Source organism: Phaethon aethereus (genome assembly GCF_964289735.1).
Source record: "Phaethon aethereus genome assembly, chromosome: 2".
Classification (NCBI taxonomy): Eukaryota; Metazoa; Chordata; class Aves; order Phaethontiformes; family Phaethontidae; genus Phaethon; species Phaethon aethereus.
The window spans coordinates 154448390-154468560 of record NC_138582.1 but is presented as its reverse complement, the minus strand read 5'-3'; the positions used below and the strand labels follow the sequence as shown (position 1 = coordinate 154468560).

General features: G+C 41.5%; 1 protein-coding gene across 1 annotated transcript; it reads right to left on the bottom strand.

Annotated features, from left to right (window-relative positions):
* Nucleotides 1–1036: 1036 nt before the first annotated feature.
* On the bottom strand, nucleotides 1037–16126 carry MTPAP (mitochondrial poly(A) polymerase; the record flags this gene model as incomplete). The annotated part of the gene is made up of 9 exons (XM_082015157.1): nucleotides 1037–1892; nucleotides 3605–3678; nucleotides 3780–3872; nucleotides 5083–5309; nucleotides 7269–7480; nucleotides 11805–12029; nucleotides 12633–12866; nucleotides 13386–13558; nucleotides 15955–16126. The coding sequence occupies 9 exons, from the start codon at nucleotides 16124–16126 to the stop codon at nucleotides 1554–1556; spliced, it is 1749 nt and encodes a 582-aa protein (XP_081871283.1). The 3' UTR covers nucleotides 1037–1553.
* Nucleotides 16127–20171: the final 4045 nt, after the last annotated feature.

The following is a 20171-nucleotide window of genomic DNA, read 5'->3' as shown; positions in this document are numbered from 1 at the left end:
GTAAAAGGGTCTTCCTGCTGTTCCAGGTCTTTAGTCTACTAGCTGGTGGAAAATACTTTTCCTTGCCCAGTTTTTACAAGTACTTTGGAAGTATGCATTATGGCCCACAATATTTCCAACAAGTAATACCTCAGGGAAAAGAGAAAACACACTCTTTAACTGTTCAGATTACAGCATTAGAAAGAAAGTCTACACAAAATCATATACCACCGCAACATGAAAGAATTTAAAGATACTGAAAATGAAAGAGTAATCATCAATATCATTGTTGCATCTGTATAATCTCCAAGTTACAGTAATCTCTTGTACAGCATTTCTGTTAAGAAGACAGACAACAGTCTGCAGAGTTGTAACCACCCATGCCTTTTAGTTTTAATGCACAAGTAGCTCTCAAACCAGACAGGTAGAATACTCATGAATGTACCTGGAAGATCTATCTGACATTTGCCTGCTCTCCATTTCCCTTTCTGACTTCCTTTCTTCTCTCCCCTCTCCCCCTTCCTCTGAAAACACTCTCTCTTGTGGCAGATGGACAGAGAACTCAATGCTTTAAGTCAATGAGAAGCATTGACTCCCACTGGAAGGGGGACACTCATCATTTTGCTGAATATCTGAAAAACAGGGCAAGAATGGGAACAGGACTCCAGCATGATTCCCTATGGATCTCTGCAAGGGACAGACCCCGCTGCAGGTGATAGTGAGAGGAAGGCTCTGGTGTCGCCTAGTAGGCGGCAACTCTGAGGAGAGTGATGAGGCAAGAAGGGCATGCAAAAGCCCCTGTCTGAACCTGAAATACAGGTTTAAAGTGAAGTTGAAAGCAAAATGAGAAACATGAGTGTATACACAAATGTGGGTGGGAACCAGTCCTATGGGTACAGAAAACAAAAGAGAGTTGACTGAAGAAATTTGAGATCAGGTGGTAAACACAAGAGCAAAACCACTTTTCCAACACAAAACAGTTGCACTATGCTTGGAGAACAATGCTTTATGAAACTGCAAACGCTACTATCTAATTCCATTCTCTTTATTTTGTCTTGGCACTACCTACATGAATGGAAAACAATTGCAAAAATAGATACATGCACTTCAGTTTTATTGGCTTCCAGAACATGACTGGAATGGAAGCAACGGTTCTAACATTCATCTTCTTTCAAACTGTGGTTTCCCTGAAAGGTGGTTGTTTCTCGAGCTTTTACTTAGCATGTCATTTGTATGTTGGCAAACAGAATTCCCAAAGTGTTTTTCCCATGCTGCTCCTGTCAGTCTTTTTCCTTTTTTTTTTTTTAAAGAGTGCCCAGCCGAAGGCTACTTCCAAAATGTATCTGTAAAACTTGCATTTGAATGCTCTTCATTCATAAAACAGATGAAAAAGTGAAGAGTAAGGAGGAGGAAAATGTACAGAAAGCAAGCAGACCTGTACAAAAAGCATCACGATGGAAAGCAGAGATCATTTGACTCTCCATTTCACCATAATAGAAATATTAAAAATAATGTTCTTTGGACTGTGTGTCACATTCAATTCCTAAAACAGAATATCAGCTACTGTGTTTCTGTCACTTCCCCACTGCTTTTTGTAGACTGTTTGCATTATTTAGCTTTAAAGAGTCCAAGAGGCTCCTGATTGTTTCACTTCCTATTCCTTTCATTCTATTCTTCATCTGGCTGGGATTATTTTTTCCAAATGGTATCAGTAGGGCTGCCAGTCCCCAAGGCTCTTTATTGATCATTCGCTGAGTTTTATCTTCCTTCTGTAAAATCCAGGCACTTTCTCTGGCCATGGCTATAAATTTCTCCAGCTGTGGCTGATTAACATTCTTGCTGATATTAAGGTCTTGTTCAAAGGGATTCCAAATATAAAGAGGAGACGACTCAGGTTTATTTACTTCTTTTCCCTGCAGACAGTGTAAAGAAAAAGCCAAAGTTGCATATATGCATTATAGGCTGAGCAAATAACAAATCATTGGAGTTATTACATTAAGAGTCAAAGTATTTTGACCTAGTAGAGAACTTTTTGGGGGGGGGGGGGGAAGTCATTATTAATCAACTTAATTTTCCTGTCAACCTGACTGTATGACTCCTCTGAATTCTCTTAGTGGTGGTTTTCCTTGCCACATTCAGCTTAGATTTCCTTCAATGTAAAGAAAACATAACTACAGCTTAGCCTGACTTTTTGGCCATTCTCCCATTTGCTTTTCCACAAACCTCAGACTTCACTCATTGCAACCTCCTACTCCTATCTCCATTTGTGTACGGGCAGCATGAGTGTGTCATATTAACCTGCATAGCCCAGTTTGATAAAGTACTACAAGCACTTAAACTGTTCAAACCATTCCTCTCTCAGTGCTCATTAAGAGCTAGTATAACAAAACAAGATTACTGCCTTGGCTGAAATTCCTCCCAGTTCTGTCTGTCTTTTAAGTACAGAGCTATTCAGGTCATGGTCCATTTTTGGGCCTTGGTATAGTACAATGCAAATTGTTGACAACTATGTAGTTTGCTATTTAAATGCACTTCCATCTCAGTGCTTATCAGTGCTACTTAGCTGACCTGCTCTGTATTACAGAACCTCTTCAAGCCTTCCACCACACACTCTAGCAGGAACCTACCAGCTACTGCTAGTCCAGGAAGTGTCCACATACATGCTACATACTTTTGCCCCAGGGCCAAGAGAACTGACTAGTTAAACAGAAAAACATCAGCGGCACAGACAATTCCCCTGACTAGCTCAGGCTCCAACACGTATATGTTCTTCCTTGCCTTTTTTAAGGCTTAATGGCAAACAAAAGTTCTCCGGCTTAATGAATCAGTTTCTAGGATCAACCTGCAGCAGCAAAAAGCACACATGCCAGTAATCCATAGTGCTTAAGTAGGAAACAGAGCACAAACAAGTGTCCACACAGCAACATGGCACTGAACCCCCCCGTCCTGTAGCAGCCCAGCAGGAACAGGTGTGAGTTAAGGTAGTTACATTTATATATATTTCTATTATACTTGCTACAAACACATATCAATAAACAGCATGACTTAAACATATAAAGTAAACCAAAGCAATAGCACAGAACAACACTAAGTTGTAAGTATGCTTACTGTAGGCTGATATAAATTGCAGTAGGAAACTCAAGTGCCAAAAGCAAGTTTCAGAGCTCAGTTGTAAGTTTTAATGCAGACATTGTTTGGGTCTAGACTCCCAACTTTAAATGCAAAGCCCATTGGTGTACAGCGTTTGTCACAGACTTTTGATATGACATACATCATGACATTTAAAAAATTTTTCTCCCACAGAAGCAAAATAGCTTCTACTTTTTAAAACTGCCACTTTTATTACAAGGTTATCAAGAAGAATCATACAGGCTTAGCATCAGAGTTTGTGCTTTCCAACACATTCAAGTAATGACATTGTAACTGTTCTTAATGGTGCTGTAAGTGACTAGGCTCCAAGAGGAAAACTCTCTTCCTTCACAGAAAGGACTCAATTTCTGGATACAACCAATTTAAATGTATCTTGTACATACAGTTAGAAATGACAGAAACTTTTGCTTAGCATATATAGTTTGTCAAACAGCAAACAGAAATTCAGTTGATAACGATATTAAAATCCATTTACCTTTCGAAGATTTATGGAATTCTTTCTGAAATCAAAGTTTCCAAAATATTCGAAAAAGTCACACAACAATACATCTAAGGGAAAGAAAGACAATAGCCATCAGTAACATTAAGGAAAAGTTTATTTTCAATATGCTCATTAAAAAAAAAAAAAAAGTTGATGAAGATTTACCTACCAAGCGCTTCTGTATTTTTTGTAGGTTTAATCTTGCTTAGATCACTAACAAATGAGCAATCATATCCTCCAAGAACATGCTTGTCTTTTTCATCTGAAATAAAAATTGTGGGCATATTTTGAGGTGATAAACAATAAAATGCCATTGTATTTAATAAAATTCAGGTGACACACATGACTGAATTCAACAAATGCTATCATATTAAGTAAATCAAAATAGGAGTTCACAAGTGAACTTTCAGGTTAAGATTCCACTTAAGTGGTTAAAGATTAAAAGAAAAAAAATCTATGAACAGGCAAAGGAAAAGAAGCATGAGCATTTTCAAAAGCCTGCAGGAATAAGGTATATGACATCTTTGTATCTCTGAAGTTACTTCTTTTAAGTAACAAACCTGATATGTCTGCATACAGAGCTTTATTACACACTGAACAGCACAAATCTCTGAGGTTACAACCTATATGAGGGTTTCCAGAAAAATCAAAACTCTAAGTGTCCACCATCTTTTTCTGACAAACTTAAGAGAATTAAGAATATTCTTATAAAATTTCAGGAAAAGTGTTCTGTCTTATGTATAAAAATTCTTCTACAGAATTCTGATGGAAATGTTTAAACTAGTTTTAAAGCAACTGAACACAGACCTTTTTCTCCACTCAAAGCTTCCAAGGAAGCACGTCAATAAGCAGAAGGCATGAGTGAGGAATCAAGAACTTGGGGTGTCATTCTCTATGCTTTCATAAGATTTACTGAAGATAATACACCCTGAAAGCTATGTATGAAACAGCCAGAACAGCTTGTTTGTGAAGATAGAAGAATTACTTGCAGATGGCCTGAACAGTCTCAAGGATACTACAAATTGTGAGGAAAAAATATAGCCTTTCTTTTAAACATTTGGTATCTATAAAACAATACACATCATATCAATCTGCACAAAACCCTTAACAACTGCAGAGACATTTAAGATCCTACAAGTCTTCTAAAAAACAAAATAAAAAAATAAGTAAAAAACCAGCCAGCATGGAAGCATTGAGCAAATAAATGACTTTTAATTATCTGAGGCATAGAACAAGCCTATCCCCTCTAAATAGAACTTAGTATTGTATTGAAAATGAATTTATTTTGCCTTTAAAAATGCATTATTTTCACCAAAAAATACAAATAAAACATGTATATTCCCTCAAACTTAGCACACACATACTATGCGTTACTATTTGAGAGTATAAAGAAATTGCTTGAGCTTATTCATCACTTTAGAGAAAACAAATGTGAAAGTCACTTCAATAAGCACATAAACAGCTGTGCTTACCTGCCAGTTCTTTAAGTTGGTTTAGTGTTGGAATGACAGGTGGTGACCTCTTTTGCAGAAAAAACAGGACCATCATGGTCAGAGAGAAGTTTGTAATCCAGGTACCAGGAACACTATTTGTAAGTCCATGAACACGGGCCCAACATCGTACACTGAACACTAGTGCTCTTACACGGGAATCAAGACAGCCATAGATATACAAGAGTTCTGAACTTTTTATAGCAATGCTGAAGAAGAAATGAAAAGTAAAAGACATGTAAATAATGAGAGAATTATGGAGTACCAGGTGCAGTGTTTGTTGTTCAGCCCTAGAGCATCAGTTACAAGGGACAAGGGTATCCATAAAAAAAACCACACTTAACTTTTATGCATTTAAAAAAATAGAAAAGAATGCCTGAAATTGTCCAGGATTAAATACTTGGTAGTTTTCCACAGTAAGAAGGACACAGTTATGGGTAAATAATAATACTGCATTTACACTGTTTCCCGTTTCCTTTTTCCACATCACAGTGCAAGAAAAAGAAAAACAGAAAATAATGTCCATCAAATATGCAGGAGTAAAACTATGCAGAATCAAAGTGAAAAACCTAATTTAGCCACAATTGGCTTTGAGGTACATTCAATGATATCTCTTATCCTAACATATAATAAAATACAACTGGAACTTCTTTTACAACTAATACAATAGTGCACTGAAAAACACATGAAGTGCAGAGATACAATGAAATCTGCAGAACAAGTCAATTTAGTAATTTTCAAATTACTAGGGTTTGGTCCTGCTGGAAAAAAACAACTATTCTAGAAGGATAAAGGTTTTTAGATGGATCAGGTTTTGACCTGCTTCATCATATGGTCATACAAACATTGATGTAAGTGTACAAATGGGAGGGCAAGAAAAGGCAGGAAAAAAAATGGAAGTATAATGTGAGAGCAAAACTTACTTTGGGGTCAGTTTTAGTCTAAGGTGCTTGTTGACCTACAGTTGCAGGAGTTTTCAGTCCCAATCTTGCACTGAATTTTTCTAAAAATCCATCATGGCATTTTGGGGAAGTTTACCATGTCAAAGTTTTGTAACACCTGGACTTCTAAACTTCCAACAGTGAAGTGCTTCCTTGTGTCCAACAGAGGTTTGTTCTTACTCCAAATGATAACAAGACAACACACACGGTCCCAACCAGCCAAACCATTTGCAGGGAATTACAAGGAAGTTTGCACAGAATTGCATGCTGACTTCCACTCTGGCTGTATATACAAAAGTAATTTTATTCTAAAACATTTGCTCACTACTGCCTTAACAACTCCTTTATATTCTGAAACAGAATGTTGGGTAATTCAGAAAATTCAGTCTAGGATCTGATTGTATCTGATATGGGCAAATCACAAAATCTGCGCTGAAAGTCATATCAAAAGTCTTCTGAAAGATAATCACTCATAATTTACTATTTCCTAAAAACAATGAAAAGGGTTAGTAACTAATTTTCGATTACGTACCCTTATGCCCGCGCTACGGATGTATACTGGATTAAGGTGGGTATTTCTTAACAAAATAAGTGACAGCAAAACAAATCATATGCTTTACTGTCAACCAAATGAGAGCAAGCTGGAAGAGGAAAAAAAAAGACTCAAAAAGAGGTATTTCTAAGAAGCCTGCTCCCTCTATTGGGCACTGCTGTGAAAGGTCCTAAATGACAGTAACACTTCAGACTCCGTTTTCTGATGCAGTGAGTTAATTTAGCATTCAAGATACCTTGCCAGCAAACAGGTGTATGCAGGCCCTTAAGAAAACAAAAAGGACACTAAAATAACTAGAAGGCCAACCAGTGAAAATTAATATAACGGAGCTGCTTAATCTGAAAAGCGAACAAAAGAAGGCTGTGCATATACATGAAGGGAAGTAATGACTAATGAACACCACCTTCTTTCAATTCCTTATAAGCCAACCCTATCGTACAGAGTGGTTTTCAAGTCTTCAGTTTCAGCTAGCAAGTATCTCCTATGCTGGAGAAAGATATCTTAAGCACATTAAAACCTGAGGTCTAGAAGTCAAAAATACCCTTTTTACTTTCAGAGCCAACATTCACATTTGTAAGAACACAGAAAGGAGTAGACCAAACAGTTTTCATTACAGGTTTTCAGAACATAAGTACATTAGTATTCTTCCTAAACTTTTTAAAACCAGGTCTCACCTGTTGCTCACTGACAGATCACACTGGAATCCTGTTGGTTGATGGGAAAATTTCACCAGCGGGCAGCGAGCATTGAGTATCTTCTGTACGTTCACACATCCAGGACCAAAATTATCAAGGCAATCACCAATCACGGAAAGAATTTTCTGCGTTGCTAATCTTTCAGATGGTAATCTTTTCATCTGATACTCCATTTCAAAGGGACCTTTTTTCTAACACAAAATTTTAAAAGTAAATTGTTAGTTCTGGAACCAGAGAGACATTTAGGAATACTTCTGAAAGGCTACACCAATTTGCAAAGGAGTCTGTACAAAGAGAGGTTGAAAGACAAGAATTATTCAAAGCAACCCACAGAACCTTAAAAAGGTAAAAACATATACTTTCTCCTTTATATTCTTTTTCAGTCATTCAATTTTTTCAGGTTAATAGTGATCAACTTAGTGTAAAGTTATTTGTTCAGATGAGGGTATAATACTACTAAATCTCGCTATTGCCTAAAACAAGTAATTCTGGAATTCCCAAAAGACCATATATGCTTTGACTGAAAAGAGGAGCACACAATTAAATTAATAAAGAGGGGCAAAACACAACCAAACCACCATTAATTTCAAACCACCAGCAATTCCATTTCAAATCCTCAAAGAACAGTGCGTTATTAGTGAATCAAGTAGCAGTGTAAAGGAAAAAGTATCTTTTTCATTTAAAAAATTTAAAGATTTAAGCATGCAAATTACTTAATCCTTCGAAATTAAGGTAAGTTTCTGTAAGAGTTAAAATAATCACTTCACATCAGACAGTTTTTCTGACACATAAATGTGGAGATGTATTTTGACAACATCAGACATTAATTTTCCTGTAGGTCTTTGTATTTGAATTGTCATATTTATTATACCTCAATAAAGTAACTTCATACCTATGAAATCTCTGTCCTCTCTCTAAGTTTTTAGGCCTCAGCTAATCTTCCTTGTTAATCCAATACTTGACACTGACCTACCTTCCCCCTTGGAACATGTCATGAGTGAATGCGTACTATACAAACAGTGTTATGCAGTGACCTAATGTCCTGGTTTCAGCCAGGATAGAGCTGGTTTTCTTCACAGAAGCTAGCGTGACGATATGTTTTGGATTTGGGATGAGAAAATGTTGATACCGTGCTGATGTTTTGAGCTGTTGCTAAGCAGTCAAGGACAGTCCAGCTTCTCATGCTGGACTAGCAAGAAGGCTGGGGGTGCACAGGAACCTGTGAGGGGACACAGCCAGGACAGCTGATCCAGGCTGGCCAAAGAGATATTTCACACCATACAACATCATGCCTAGTACATAAACTGGAGTTGGCCAGGGGGCGGGAATCGCTGCTCGGGGACGGGCTACCCATCGCTGGGTGGTGAGCAATTGCTGTACTGGGCATCACTTGTTCTTGTACATTCCTTTGTCGGTATTATTATTGTTGTTATCACTGTTTTTCTCCTTCTCTCTTGCTGTCCTATTAAACTGTTTTTATTTCAACCCATGAGTTTTTCCCCAATTTCCTCCACCGTCCCACTGGGGTAGGGGGGAGTGAGCAAGCAGCTGCGTGGTGCTTAGTTGCCAGCTGGGACTAAACCATGACACCTAACTAGTCCTCTGAGGCACAAATGAGGTTACTTTTGTTGTCACCAGGTTAGCGCAAAGAAAATATGCACTCACAGACAGGCAAAACAATTCAGAAGTTATGGACCTTGCAACCTTTCTCACAAACTCACTTTAAGTGCTGAATTTCTGAGTTGCTCTGGCTGGAGAGCTGCTCGGTAGAAAAGGACCTGGGAGTGCTGGTTGAAAGCTGGATGAATATGAACCAGCAGTGTGCCCAGGTGGCTAAGAAGGCCAACAGCATCCTGCCCTCTATTGGAAATAGTGTGGCCAGCAGGAGTAGGGAAGTGATTGTGCCCCTGTACTCAGCACTGGTGAGGCCGCACCTTGAATACTGTTTGGGCCCCTCACTACAAGAACGTTGAGGTGCTGGAGCGTGTCCAGAGAAGGGCAATGAAACTGGTGAGGGGTCTGGAGAACAAGTCTGATGAGGAGCGCCTGAGGGAACTGGGGTTGTTTAGTCTGGAGGAGGCTGAGGGAAGACCTTATCGCTCTCTACAACCTGAAAGGGGGTTGTGGTGAGGTGGGTGTTGGTCTGTCCTCCCAGGTAACCAGTGATAGGACGAGAGGAAACAGCCTCAAGTTGCATCAAGGGAGGTTTACAATGGATATTAGGAAAAATTTCATTACTGAAACAGTGGTCAAGCATTGGAACAGGCTGCCCAGGGAAGTGGTGGAGTCACCATCACCAGAGGTGTTCAAAAAAACATGTAGACGCGGCACTTTGGGACATGGGTTAGTGGGCATGGTGGTGTTGGGTTGATGGTTGGACTCGATGATCTTGGAGGTCTTTTCTATGATTCTATAACTGTTCCTGCTCTCTTCTCGACAACAGTTCTCCAGCCAGCATGTGAGTTTGAACATACCAGGACAGAGGTCCCTAATCCCATCTGTCTGCATAGCTGCATGCTGCAGCAGGGCTGGCTCAAAGAGAAAGGAGCCTACAACTATCAACATTCAAGTAGGTAACACGAAAGAGACAGGGACTCTGCTGACATGTAGATTGTGCTGTTTTTCAGACCTTTATGTTTGTGACAAAAATTACAATGTGCCTTCCCAGACAGCAGCTCAACATCTCTCAAAAGCTAAATGAAGACTTTTTTGTAATGATAAAACAACATTCTTAATAATTGATAGGACATTTGTATATAGCTTTGGTGCCAGCTGGGGGGGCTGAAGTACTGACACACTTGCCCAGACTCTGTGGTTCTCCTCCTGTTCTTGCCATGTTGCTCAAAACAGCAAATGTAAACTATTACTTTAGGGTAAATTGATATAGTACCCTCAGCAAGAAGCATAACCGCTTTAATGCAAAAACTGTTAACTCTAAAAATATCACTGAACTCTGTTTTAAGTCATTCACTAATCTCCCAAACTGCATGTCTGTCAAAAATGCTGTATCTGTGGTCAAACACTGTATTGATAATCCAGTCTTGGTAAAGAATACTCCCACTTTTGCTGCTGTTTTAATACACAATCAGCAATCAGTCTGCCATAAGACTCAAAAAAATCACATACTTAATTCAGAATCCATGAAGAATCCCAACTTGTCCCCAGGTCATTTCTGATACAACTTTCCCCTCTTCCATATTTCATTCTCTAATACAAAAAGACGCTTACACTGTCCACAGTCAAAAGAACAGCAGCAAGAGGTCAGAGGCTTTCAAAAATGTCTTGTCAGTCCTTTTTCCTGTTCTTTATGCCTACACACAAAAAGACTGACACATAACCTACTTTAAATAACCATTATGATTTGAAACTGCCAAAATCCCAATGCTAAACATGTGAACTTAGTTACATAGTGCAGATTTCCAAATCACAGTATGTGTTAAGATGTGATTAAGATGAAATTTAACATGTGCATTGAAAAAAAGGCAATACTGTTGACTGAATATTGCTTATGGGAAGTCTTGTAACCTTCCAACTTCAAGGTATTGATGTAAATTCTGTACTTCAGTCAGCAAATTCAAGTGAACGTATTTCAGTTTCAAGCCTCTACACTTGCTTAACAATCACCATTTGTCTTGGTGTTTACTGTTGTATTATCAGTGAGGCATTCAAATAATAACAAAGTATCTTATGGAAAGCCTGACACCTGAAATATCTGCATTATTGATCTAGCTCAGTTCCTGTTTTGCTCCTGGGTCCTGGTCCCCAAAACATCTACAGTTCACATATACAAGCTTATCCTCAGGTTCCTTTCAGGACTAACCAACTAATTCACTTGACAATGAGAATCAAGTGCTGTTAACATGGTAATTTTCTCCGGACAAGACACCACAAACATGAACACGTGTGCCACCTGCAACTATTCACCAATACTATCCTAGGAGGTCTTAAACTTTCACACCTCCACACACTCTTATGTGTGTGTGTGTGTACTTATATATGCACCCCAGTACATAATTCAGCAACTTCTCTATAGCATGGAATCAACTCTTTCAACTAAGGAAAGGAACCTGACAACCCTCCCAAAATGCACATGTACACCCATGCATAAAATTACTATGCTTCAGAACATGGGGGGCCTTAAAAATCAAAGCCAAGCTTTAAAAAAAAGCATGGATGAAGCCCAGCAGCTCCAGAGAAGAAAATCCAATAGTAGGAAGGGAAGGGCTGACATTGCTGAAACAATGTTGGAGGATGATGGGTTTTTTCACCTTGACAGTACCAAGTCTATACAAACACCAAATCATTTTCCTCCTATTGCAAGGAAGATCTCTTTCATGTCACATCCAGCTTTTGAAAGTCCTCAGGTCCAAATATTCAAATAAACTTGTTCATAGTCTATAGTATGAACTCATGTAAAACCTAAGTATAAACAAACTGGTTCCTGTGTGTGAAACAGCAAACGAGCTGCTCTGTTGAAGAAAACCAACAGACTGAAGATGCACAGCATAATCTTACCATTTTTGTAGCATGCTTTTGTATATCATGGAAGTCCAGAAACATGTCCACATCACATCCCAGTTTGCCAAAGGTGTTGACTGAAGAGCCAAATGGCTTTACCGTGCTGTCTGGAAAATACGCACGTGCGAAATCCCGAACCAGAGAACAGGCTAGAAATCGGAGCTTGATATTTTCTTCAGTAAGCTGATACTCATTCAGTAGAACGTACATCTGACTGATTATCTAGTTAAGAAAATAAACATTGTAAAAATACAACAACCCATCTCCTATCTATTAACATATACTTTCATCATAGAACCATTTATGCTGGAAAAGACCTTTAAGATCATCAAGTCCAACTGTTAACTTAGCGCTGACAAGTCCACCACTAAACCATACCCCTGAGCGCAACATCTACGTGTCTTTTAAATACCTCCAGGGTTGGTCATTCAAGCACTTCCCTGGGCAGCCTGTTCCAATGCTTGACAACCCTTTTGGTGGAGAAATTTTTCCTAATATTCAATCTAACCCCACCCAGTGCAACTTGAGGCCATTTCCTCTTGTCCTAATATCACTGTACTAATATCATTGCAATCAATAGATTTATTTTTTTTAAATCTCAAATGGGTTTATTTCATACAGAAGAAATTATTTTGACAATTAAAATTACTAATTTTGTCTATTTGTTCCAATATAGGAGAACCATTCATACAGAATTCCAACAGGGGTTACTTTTTAAAATTTTAATAGAAATAAATTGCTTTGTAAGTTTCACATCACCACTTGCAAATCTGAAACAAACATGGTTCATTTTTAACTGAGAGAGATCCAGAAACCTAAACTTACATTGTCTGCATGGCAAAGCTTTTGAATAAGCTCTTTCACTGGAATGTGAGACTGAGGTGAGAGGTGAACGGGTGTCTCTTCAGCAGCTTGACTCACTGGGTTTTTCAGCGTGAAAGTAAAAAGTCTAGATTTAAACGGGACAACATGATGGTCTGCAGCACCTGGGACTCCAATAGCGTCCTGTAATGAGGCTATACTGTCCTTTTCAGAAAATTCTATTAGAGCGTGGATACCCTAAAACATTAACAATGGAAATAAGACAAGGTTACATGAATGCATACAAGCCTTGAACTGATTGTACTGGTATTACTCAGATGGTCCTTGGAGTACTGAGACATTTTAATACAACAGTCCTGAAGCTGAATGCTAGCTTCTGTACTTCAGCACTTTTTAGATGCTTTTTCACAAGAGTCAAAAACAGTTAAGATATGCTATTTTTGGCAGCAAGCACTAAACTAAAAGTTCTAAAATCTATCTTCACTACTCTCAAAAAAAGTTAGCTCTATTATTAGAACAATAACACTGCTATGTACAAGTTTCAAAGATTTAGGGCAAAACGGGTTGCGAGCTATCCCTTAGAGGAGGTGTTCCTTAGCTGACTTATGAATAAAAATCTGTTGCTAAGCAACTTGCAAAAATTAACAAAGATAAAAACTAATTTAATTTATTCATTGAATAAAACTTGCTTAACTTACATGCTGGTATTTCTTCTTGTCTAGGTCTAGATTTTAGTTCACATTGTTAATTACTTACACGATTTTCAAAGAAGAAATGACTGTTAATGTTTCCATGACTGGATAAATACTGCAATAATTTTTTTTCATTAAGTTTTGGTGGGCACTTAATTAAAACAGTCCGTTCTGCTTGGTCCAATCGTTCTCTTTGAACCTCAGTAAATGTCTTCTTTCTGATCTTGACTTCAGCATCTGTGAGAAGAAAAAAGCATAACCATTTTTCTACATAAACAAAAAGATTTAAAACTTATTTTAGTACACTTAATCTTCTCCACTGGGATTGAACAAGTGAATGAAGGCTTGCCCTAGCTCTCTAGAAGGGTCACAGCAAAACAGAAAACAATGAAGAATAAATGAAAGATGTGAACATAAGTGTATTTCTCTCACAAATGCATACATTTGTAAGAACAAGGAACAGGAAACGTAGGAAGAAAACAATACTAACTTCCCTTAATGCCACAGGAAGCTTGATGGAATCAAGCAAGGAATCTTAGCTCTTTGATTTGCTGTTCACCATCAAAAAACTCATCACACACAGCTGGACTCAACATACAAGTCTGGAAATACCAGCTAGGGTATGAGGCAGAGTTAGACCCTTGGCAAGCTCCACAGAAAAGATAATGACTCTCGGCTACCACAAAACCAGCACTTTCACCTTTGGAACAATTGAACACTTGCTTATTTTTATAACTCATCAGCTTCTTTTACAGTAAACACCTACTCAAAATTTTCATTCAATACTATACTTTCATCTATTCTACTACAATTAACCCACAGATCAGTCATATCTCCCCACACTACTGGCAATCTATATTGTTGCTGACAGCCTACAGAATCAACATGGAAATGAGACATGCTGGAATATCCAGAAACACAGAAACTTTTTTTCTTTGCATACAGGCAAAGGGGCCACATCTCAAAATTGAAATCATGATCACTTCCCTGCATAATTCTCAAACTAATTCACTGACTGCATCATGTTACCAGAGCCTGTGAAGCTGTTACCTGTTAATACTGCCATTTGTAATTCAGACTGGGAAGATGGAGAACCCACAGTTATTTCCCTGCAGCTAGTGTCTGCTACAGAAAGATTCAACAGCGAGCTCTTTATTCTATGGTTTTGATTTTGAGGAACCCACAGGATACTGCAACCTCAAGAAAATCTTAACTACCATCTAATGACATTTGTTAGTATTTATTATTAAAAAAAAAGTCTTTTATTTTACAAGTTTATTGAGCTCTCATACAAGCTTGTAAATAACAAATACTCAAAGCAGTTGTTTTATCTAGCATTTTTCATCAGATGACCAAAGCAGCACTTTAGGAAGATGATAAATATCCTGTTTTCTGTGGGGCCAGAGAAGTGTGAAGTGACCGAGATGCAGAAAGGGCAAGTCCCATGGATGAGTGAGACAATCAGGAGATGAACCCAGATCTTCTCAATCCCACAGCTCTCTGCAGTAGGCCAGAACAGCTATGTGATTTGATTCTTGCCTGATTTACCAACTGTATATGCTTAGTTACTATAGCAGAAGATGTGCTCTGACATCTCTTCCCAGCTCTGTTGTCATTTGCACAGTCCAAGCATAGCACAGATGCAGATGATCACATCCAAATGGTGGTGGTAAGCATTTTAAATGCAGGAGTAGCAGTCCACTTTGCTTTCTTCCTCTGTTCCATACCACATTCCCAGTTAGTGCCACAGCTTCACAATCATTTTAAACAGGTATACACCAGCACCGCTACTGGAAGAAACAGTCCCATCCTCCATGTATTGCTTGTACATATTCTAATGCTACCCTCTGCATGCTGATGCAAGCATTCATGTAGTCATGTAGCAAACCCGGTGAGGCTAATGATCAAATTTATATACCAAAGCAAAAGTTATTTAACTGAAATCTGAAATTGTTCCTTAATCCAATTTGTTGCATGTTTGTTAGTATGAGATATGAAGAGCAAAAGACTGTTGGTTTTGTGAAACTATGATAATACATTCTGATCTTCTCCTTTCTTTAAAAAAAAGTTTGCTACCTAATATTTCTCAAACTCTGAAACATGAACATAAGCAGAAGCACAGGCCTCAGGTTCACAAATGCGTTACCTTTAAGTTACATGGTACAGCCAAGTGACAGCACACCAGAAACGGACAGTCCTCCCCAGCTCTTGGCACAGTAAGAGCACTAAAGATACAGCATCAACCAAATGTTTCCTATGTTTTTTAAGGGGGTCTCTCGGGATAACCACTGCCACTTCATTTATCTCTACCTGATATCTACGTTTAATAAGCCAAGTCTTAGACGATGACAGCAGATTCCGGGCTCCTGGGCTGCACCCTGGCGCTACGGCCGGGAAAGCACAGGCCGACATCCCCGCCGGGCCCTGAGGAGCACATGACGCCCGGGACACCGCCAGTGCCCAGGAGCCTCTCCCGGAGTCGAGCCGCCCGCCGCAAACACAACAGGCGGCCGCACCACTCCCTACGCCCTCGCCTGACCTCGTCGGCCCTTCGGGAGAAAGAACCGAGCCCCCCCGGCCCCACACGGCAGCGAGGCCCCGAAGCGAACGCGGCGCGGCCGGGCGACCCCTACCTTCACCCGCCTCCTCGGCGCCGGCTGCCTGAGGCGCCCTCTGCACCGCGGCGCCGGAGGAGCCGAGGTGGGCCTGCCCGCGGCCCACGCAGCCGCCGGCCGCCGCCGGGCCAAGGAGGCGCAGGCGGCCCGGCAGCAGGGACAGCGCCCGCCCGCCCGCGCGGTGCGCCATTACGGGCAGCGCCGCGCCGGCAGCGGCCTCTGCGCAGGCGCCGTCCGCCGCGTTCGACGGCGGCTGGCGAGGTTCAGTATTCCTCCGTCTGGCGCGGGGCGGCTCCCGGCGTGCTGGGCTGTCCCTGGATCACCAGGGTGTTTCTCGGGCCGGGAAGGGCTGTTGCTGCTGCCGGGGTGTGTGGAGCAGGCAGCTGCCTGCTCTGGCATGAAGGAGCAAACATAACCGGCCAGCCCAAGCCGGGTCCAAGGTGTGTGGGTGCAGGCAGCTGCCAGCCCGGCACAAGGAAGCACACAGTGGCCTAGGCCTCCTGCGTCCCCAGCTGCCTAGGGCCTGCAGGCACCCTTCGCATGAGCCCCACCAGGCCCGGGCAGGAGGATAAGGGTGGGCCTGGAGGTGAACCCAAAGGGGTCGATGGCCAAGATGGTGGGGGCTGAATGTAGATTTTGGCAAACTGGCTATTTAAGTAAGGCAAAGAAAACGTTTGAGTGGTCTTGTGCCAGGGATGCGAAAGTAGAGTTACTGTAGGGAAGGCAGTACGCAAGTTTTGAGGGATCAGAAATGTGGAGGTTGGGGCACAGAGCAGCAGAGCACATGGGAAGTAGTCATTGGCCTACAGCAAGATTCCCCAGGTATGGACTGAAGAAGATGTTGTTTTCTTTAGTATTTAAAAACAGTCATTTATGTAAAACTTGTGGGCACATCTGTACTGTATGTTAGGGGCCATGTGGCTACTTTATATGTTAGCAGGTCTTCACTGCAAAGCTACACTCTTGGTAGACTCCTAGTAAGTCAGGGTCTGTAAGTAATTGCTATAACTTAATTATCTGTGTTTTTGCTTTTAAAATACTGCATTTCAGTTTATATCCTATATATGCACACCATGGAGCAGAAACTTGTGCTTCCTCCATCTGTCCATGGTGGGTTTTCTCTGGAATCCTGTGACTTCTCCTTCCTAAATTCACTGATGTGGAGAGAGAGAAACACCTCTTCTTTTCCCCTTTGAAGCTGGTCTAAAAAAGGAAAATGGTTTCATTAAAATTAATTGTGGGTTTAGGAAAACTAATAACCCAAGCAAGTTCCTGAAAGAGGGTACCTAAGGTATCCTAGCATGAGAGCTGTTACATGTTAAGGATGTGTCACTCAGCCTTAACCTCCCACTTTCAAGGTGCTGCCAGTTCTGCCCTCTCCTAGGCCTGCCCTCTCTCCTGTAGCCTACCTTCTTCCTCAGTCCCCTTCATGTCCTTCCTCTGTTTTTTCTTCCTTTAATCATCTTCAACTTTCTTGCATTTTTTTTCACAGACGTTTCTTAGCAAGTGTACTGAGTTGTGCAATGGAACAAGGTCAAACTCAACAAAGACAACACGTATTTCTTTATGGAGGTTTGCCAATGTATTTATCACCTGTGTATCTTGGAGAAAAAACCATGTGTGAATGGAGGTCAACCCTGCTGGCAGCCTTCCACATACAAAGTTATGATGCCAAGGAAAACAAAATCAGGTAGTGTGTCTGAATCGCTGCACATTTCAGAATGTCATTTGTGCCATACGTGGGACAACTTTGAACAACACAGGAGAGGCAGCAAACATATAACCTTTAAACAAGGTAGTCAGTGTGTCTGGATAATATAAACAGAAAAGGAGTTGTATGTACTGATAATAAACACGGAAGCCTAAGGTGAGTGTTTGCCCTGAAACTTGGTAATGAAAGTTTTGCCACTGACTTCAGTAAGCTAATAGTCATTATAGTGCAGATAATAAACAGGAAAATATAGCTCATGTCTCGTGCGATCTGGAGAAATAGAATCATAGAATCGTTAAGATTGGAAAAGACCTCTAAGAACATCAAGTCCAACCATCAACCCAACACCACCATGCCCACTAAACCATGTCCTGAAGTACCATGTCCATGTTTTTTTTAACGCCTCCAGTGATGGTGACTCCACCACCTCTCTAGACAGCCTGTTCCAATCTTTGACCACTCTTTCAGTAAAAAATTTTTTCCTAATATCCAATCTAAGCCTCCCCTGGTGCAACTTGAGGCTATTTCCTCTCGTCCTCTCACTAGCTACTTGGGAGAAGAGACCAACACCCACCTCACTACAACCTCCTTTCAGGTAGTTGTAGAGAGACAAGTTCAACTCATCAGCTCCTCATGCTGTGGCAACTGGCTTTGGTGATCAAGAGGTGCCACTTCACTCCTTAAAAACTAACTCACTGAAGAGGAGCTATTGGGCAGCAAGTCCTGCGAGAGTTAGGATGTGCCTGCCTTTTGGATGAGAAATAAAACGTAGTCCTGCCCAATTTTAGCAATTAGCAAACTCACGCTACTGTCTCCCAGAGTATTTTAATCCTTCTGCCACCAACAAATCCTTCACATTGTTGTCCTAAATCCCACCAGCGTTTCAGCTTAAGTTTTATTCAGACAGTGCTGCAGCTACGGGAGTGCAGCGAGCTGCGAGGCTCCCCTGGGGGTGCTGCCCGCGGGAACGCGAGGGGCCGTGGGAAGGGGCTCACCGATGCCGCCAGGGAATGGGGCTGCCGGGGTGCCGGCCCCGAGGCAAGGCGGCGCTCGCTCCCGCCTTCCAGGAAACCGAAATAGAAACCGCGACCGCAGCCGCCCCGGTCCCCCGCCCTCGGCGAGGGGCGGGCGGCGCTGCCTGCGCCCTTCCCCGCCCCCGGGACTTTCCCGCGGGACCTGGCCGAGCGGCCCGGGCGCTGGGTGCGGGCAGTCGGACGGACGGACGGACAGACAGATAGATAGACAGACGGGCGGGCGGCGCGGCCGTTCCCGGTGCCTCGCGGGTAAGCGCGGCCGGGCAGGAGCGTGGCAGCACGGGGGAGAGGGGCCGGGGAGCCCTGGCGGGACGGAGCGGGACGGGACTGCCGGGCTCCCGCTGCGCTCGGCCGGCGGGCAGCCGAGGCTGGGAAGGCGGGGGGCACGTCCGAGCGGGCCCCGACCGCCGACAGCCCTTCGAGCCATGCCGTGTTACCGCCGGAGCCGTTTGATGCTCGGCACCGGTGCCGCCCCCGGGGGCTGCCGGGCGGGGGGGCACGGAGACGCCGCCCTGCCCGAGGTGAACCTGCTGCCGCCGCCCGCGCTGGGAGGCTTTGTTTTCCCTTTCCCAGGTGAAAATCTGAAATGCTGTGGAAATTGCAATTGCTGATACTTCTTGTCCCTTAACGGCAGAACTTTTCAAAGGGATTGTGTCTTTCGAGGTCCGTCAGTAACAGTTCTTACAGGCAGATAAGGGCTCTTTTCATCGCTGGTGGATAATTACTTGCCACTTAGACCAGAAAATTATTCTCTAAAAGCAGCACAAGAAATCTTTCTTACCGGTATTGTGTTGAGCCAGTCTGTGCAGTTTTTGGTTAATTCTTTTTTAACTCGTTGAGGCTTTTTTGTTTTTTTTTTTTATTATAGGTTTTGTTTGTTTTTTGTTTTCTTGAGCCTTGACACAAAAAAATCCCACAGGGGCTCAGAAGTCTGGTATCCAGCTACTCTTATTTTAATAAGGTAGATATAAGGATGCTCTCAAGCAGCACGCTTTTCAGAAAAAGGGGTTTAAGCTACTCGTGATAAATACAGAAATAAACTGTTGCCTTGCAGATGACTCATGTGACGATGTTGAAATAATGGCAGAACTGGAGAAAGAGTCTTGTGCTTTCGCAGTTGACTTAAGTGCTTACATTTAGTTTTATTTTTCCATTGTAGGTAAAACCATTTTTTTAACTGAGGACCTAAGTAAAACATACTTAGTGATGTAATTTCTTCATGTACCTGGATTGTGTAGAATGATTTAGAACATTACTTAAGTGCCCACCACAGATACGTGTACAGGATATTAGGGATAAAAAGGAAGAATTAATTCCCTGTTGGCAAACGGACACCTTTTTTGCCAGTGGTGGAGATATAATACATACATTGCTGCATAATTAAAAAAAAAATTCCAATTAAAAACCAGCTTTACATAGTCTAGACACTGGTCTCATTATGTAAACATTTAGTGCTTAGAATTTGCTAGATGTAGGGAAAAATGGAGGGT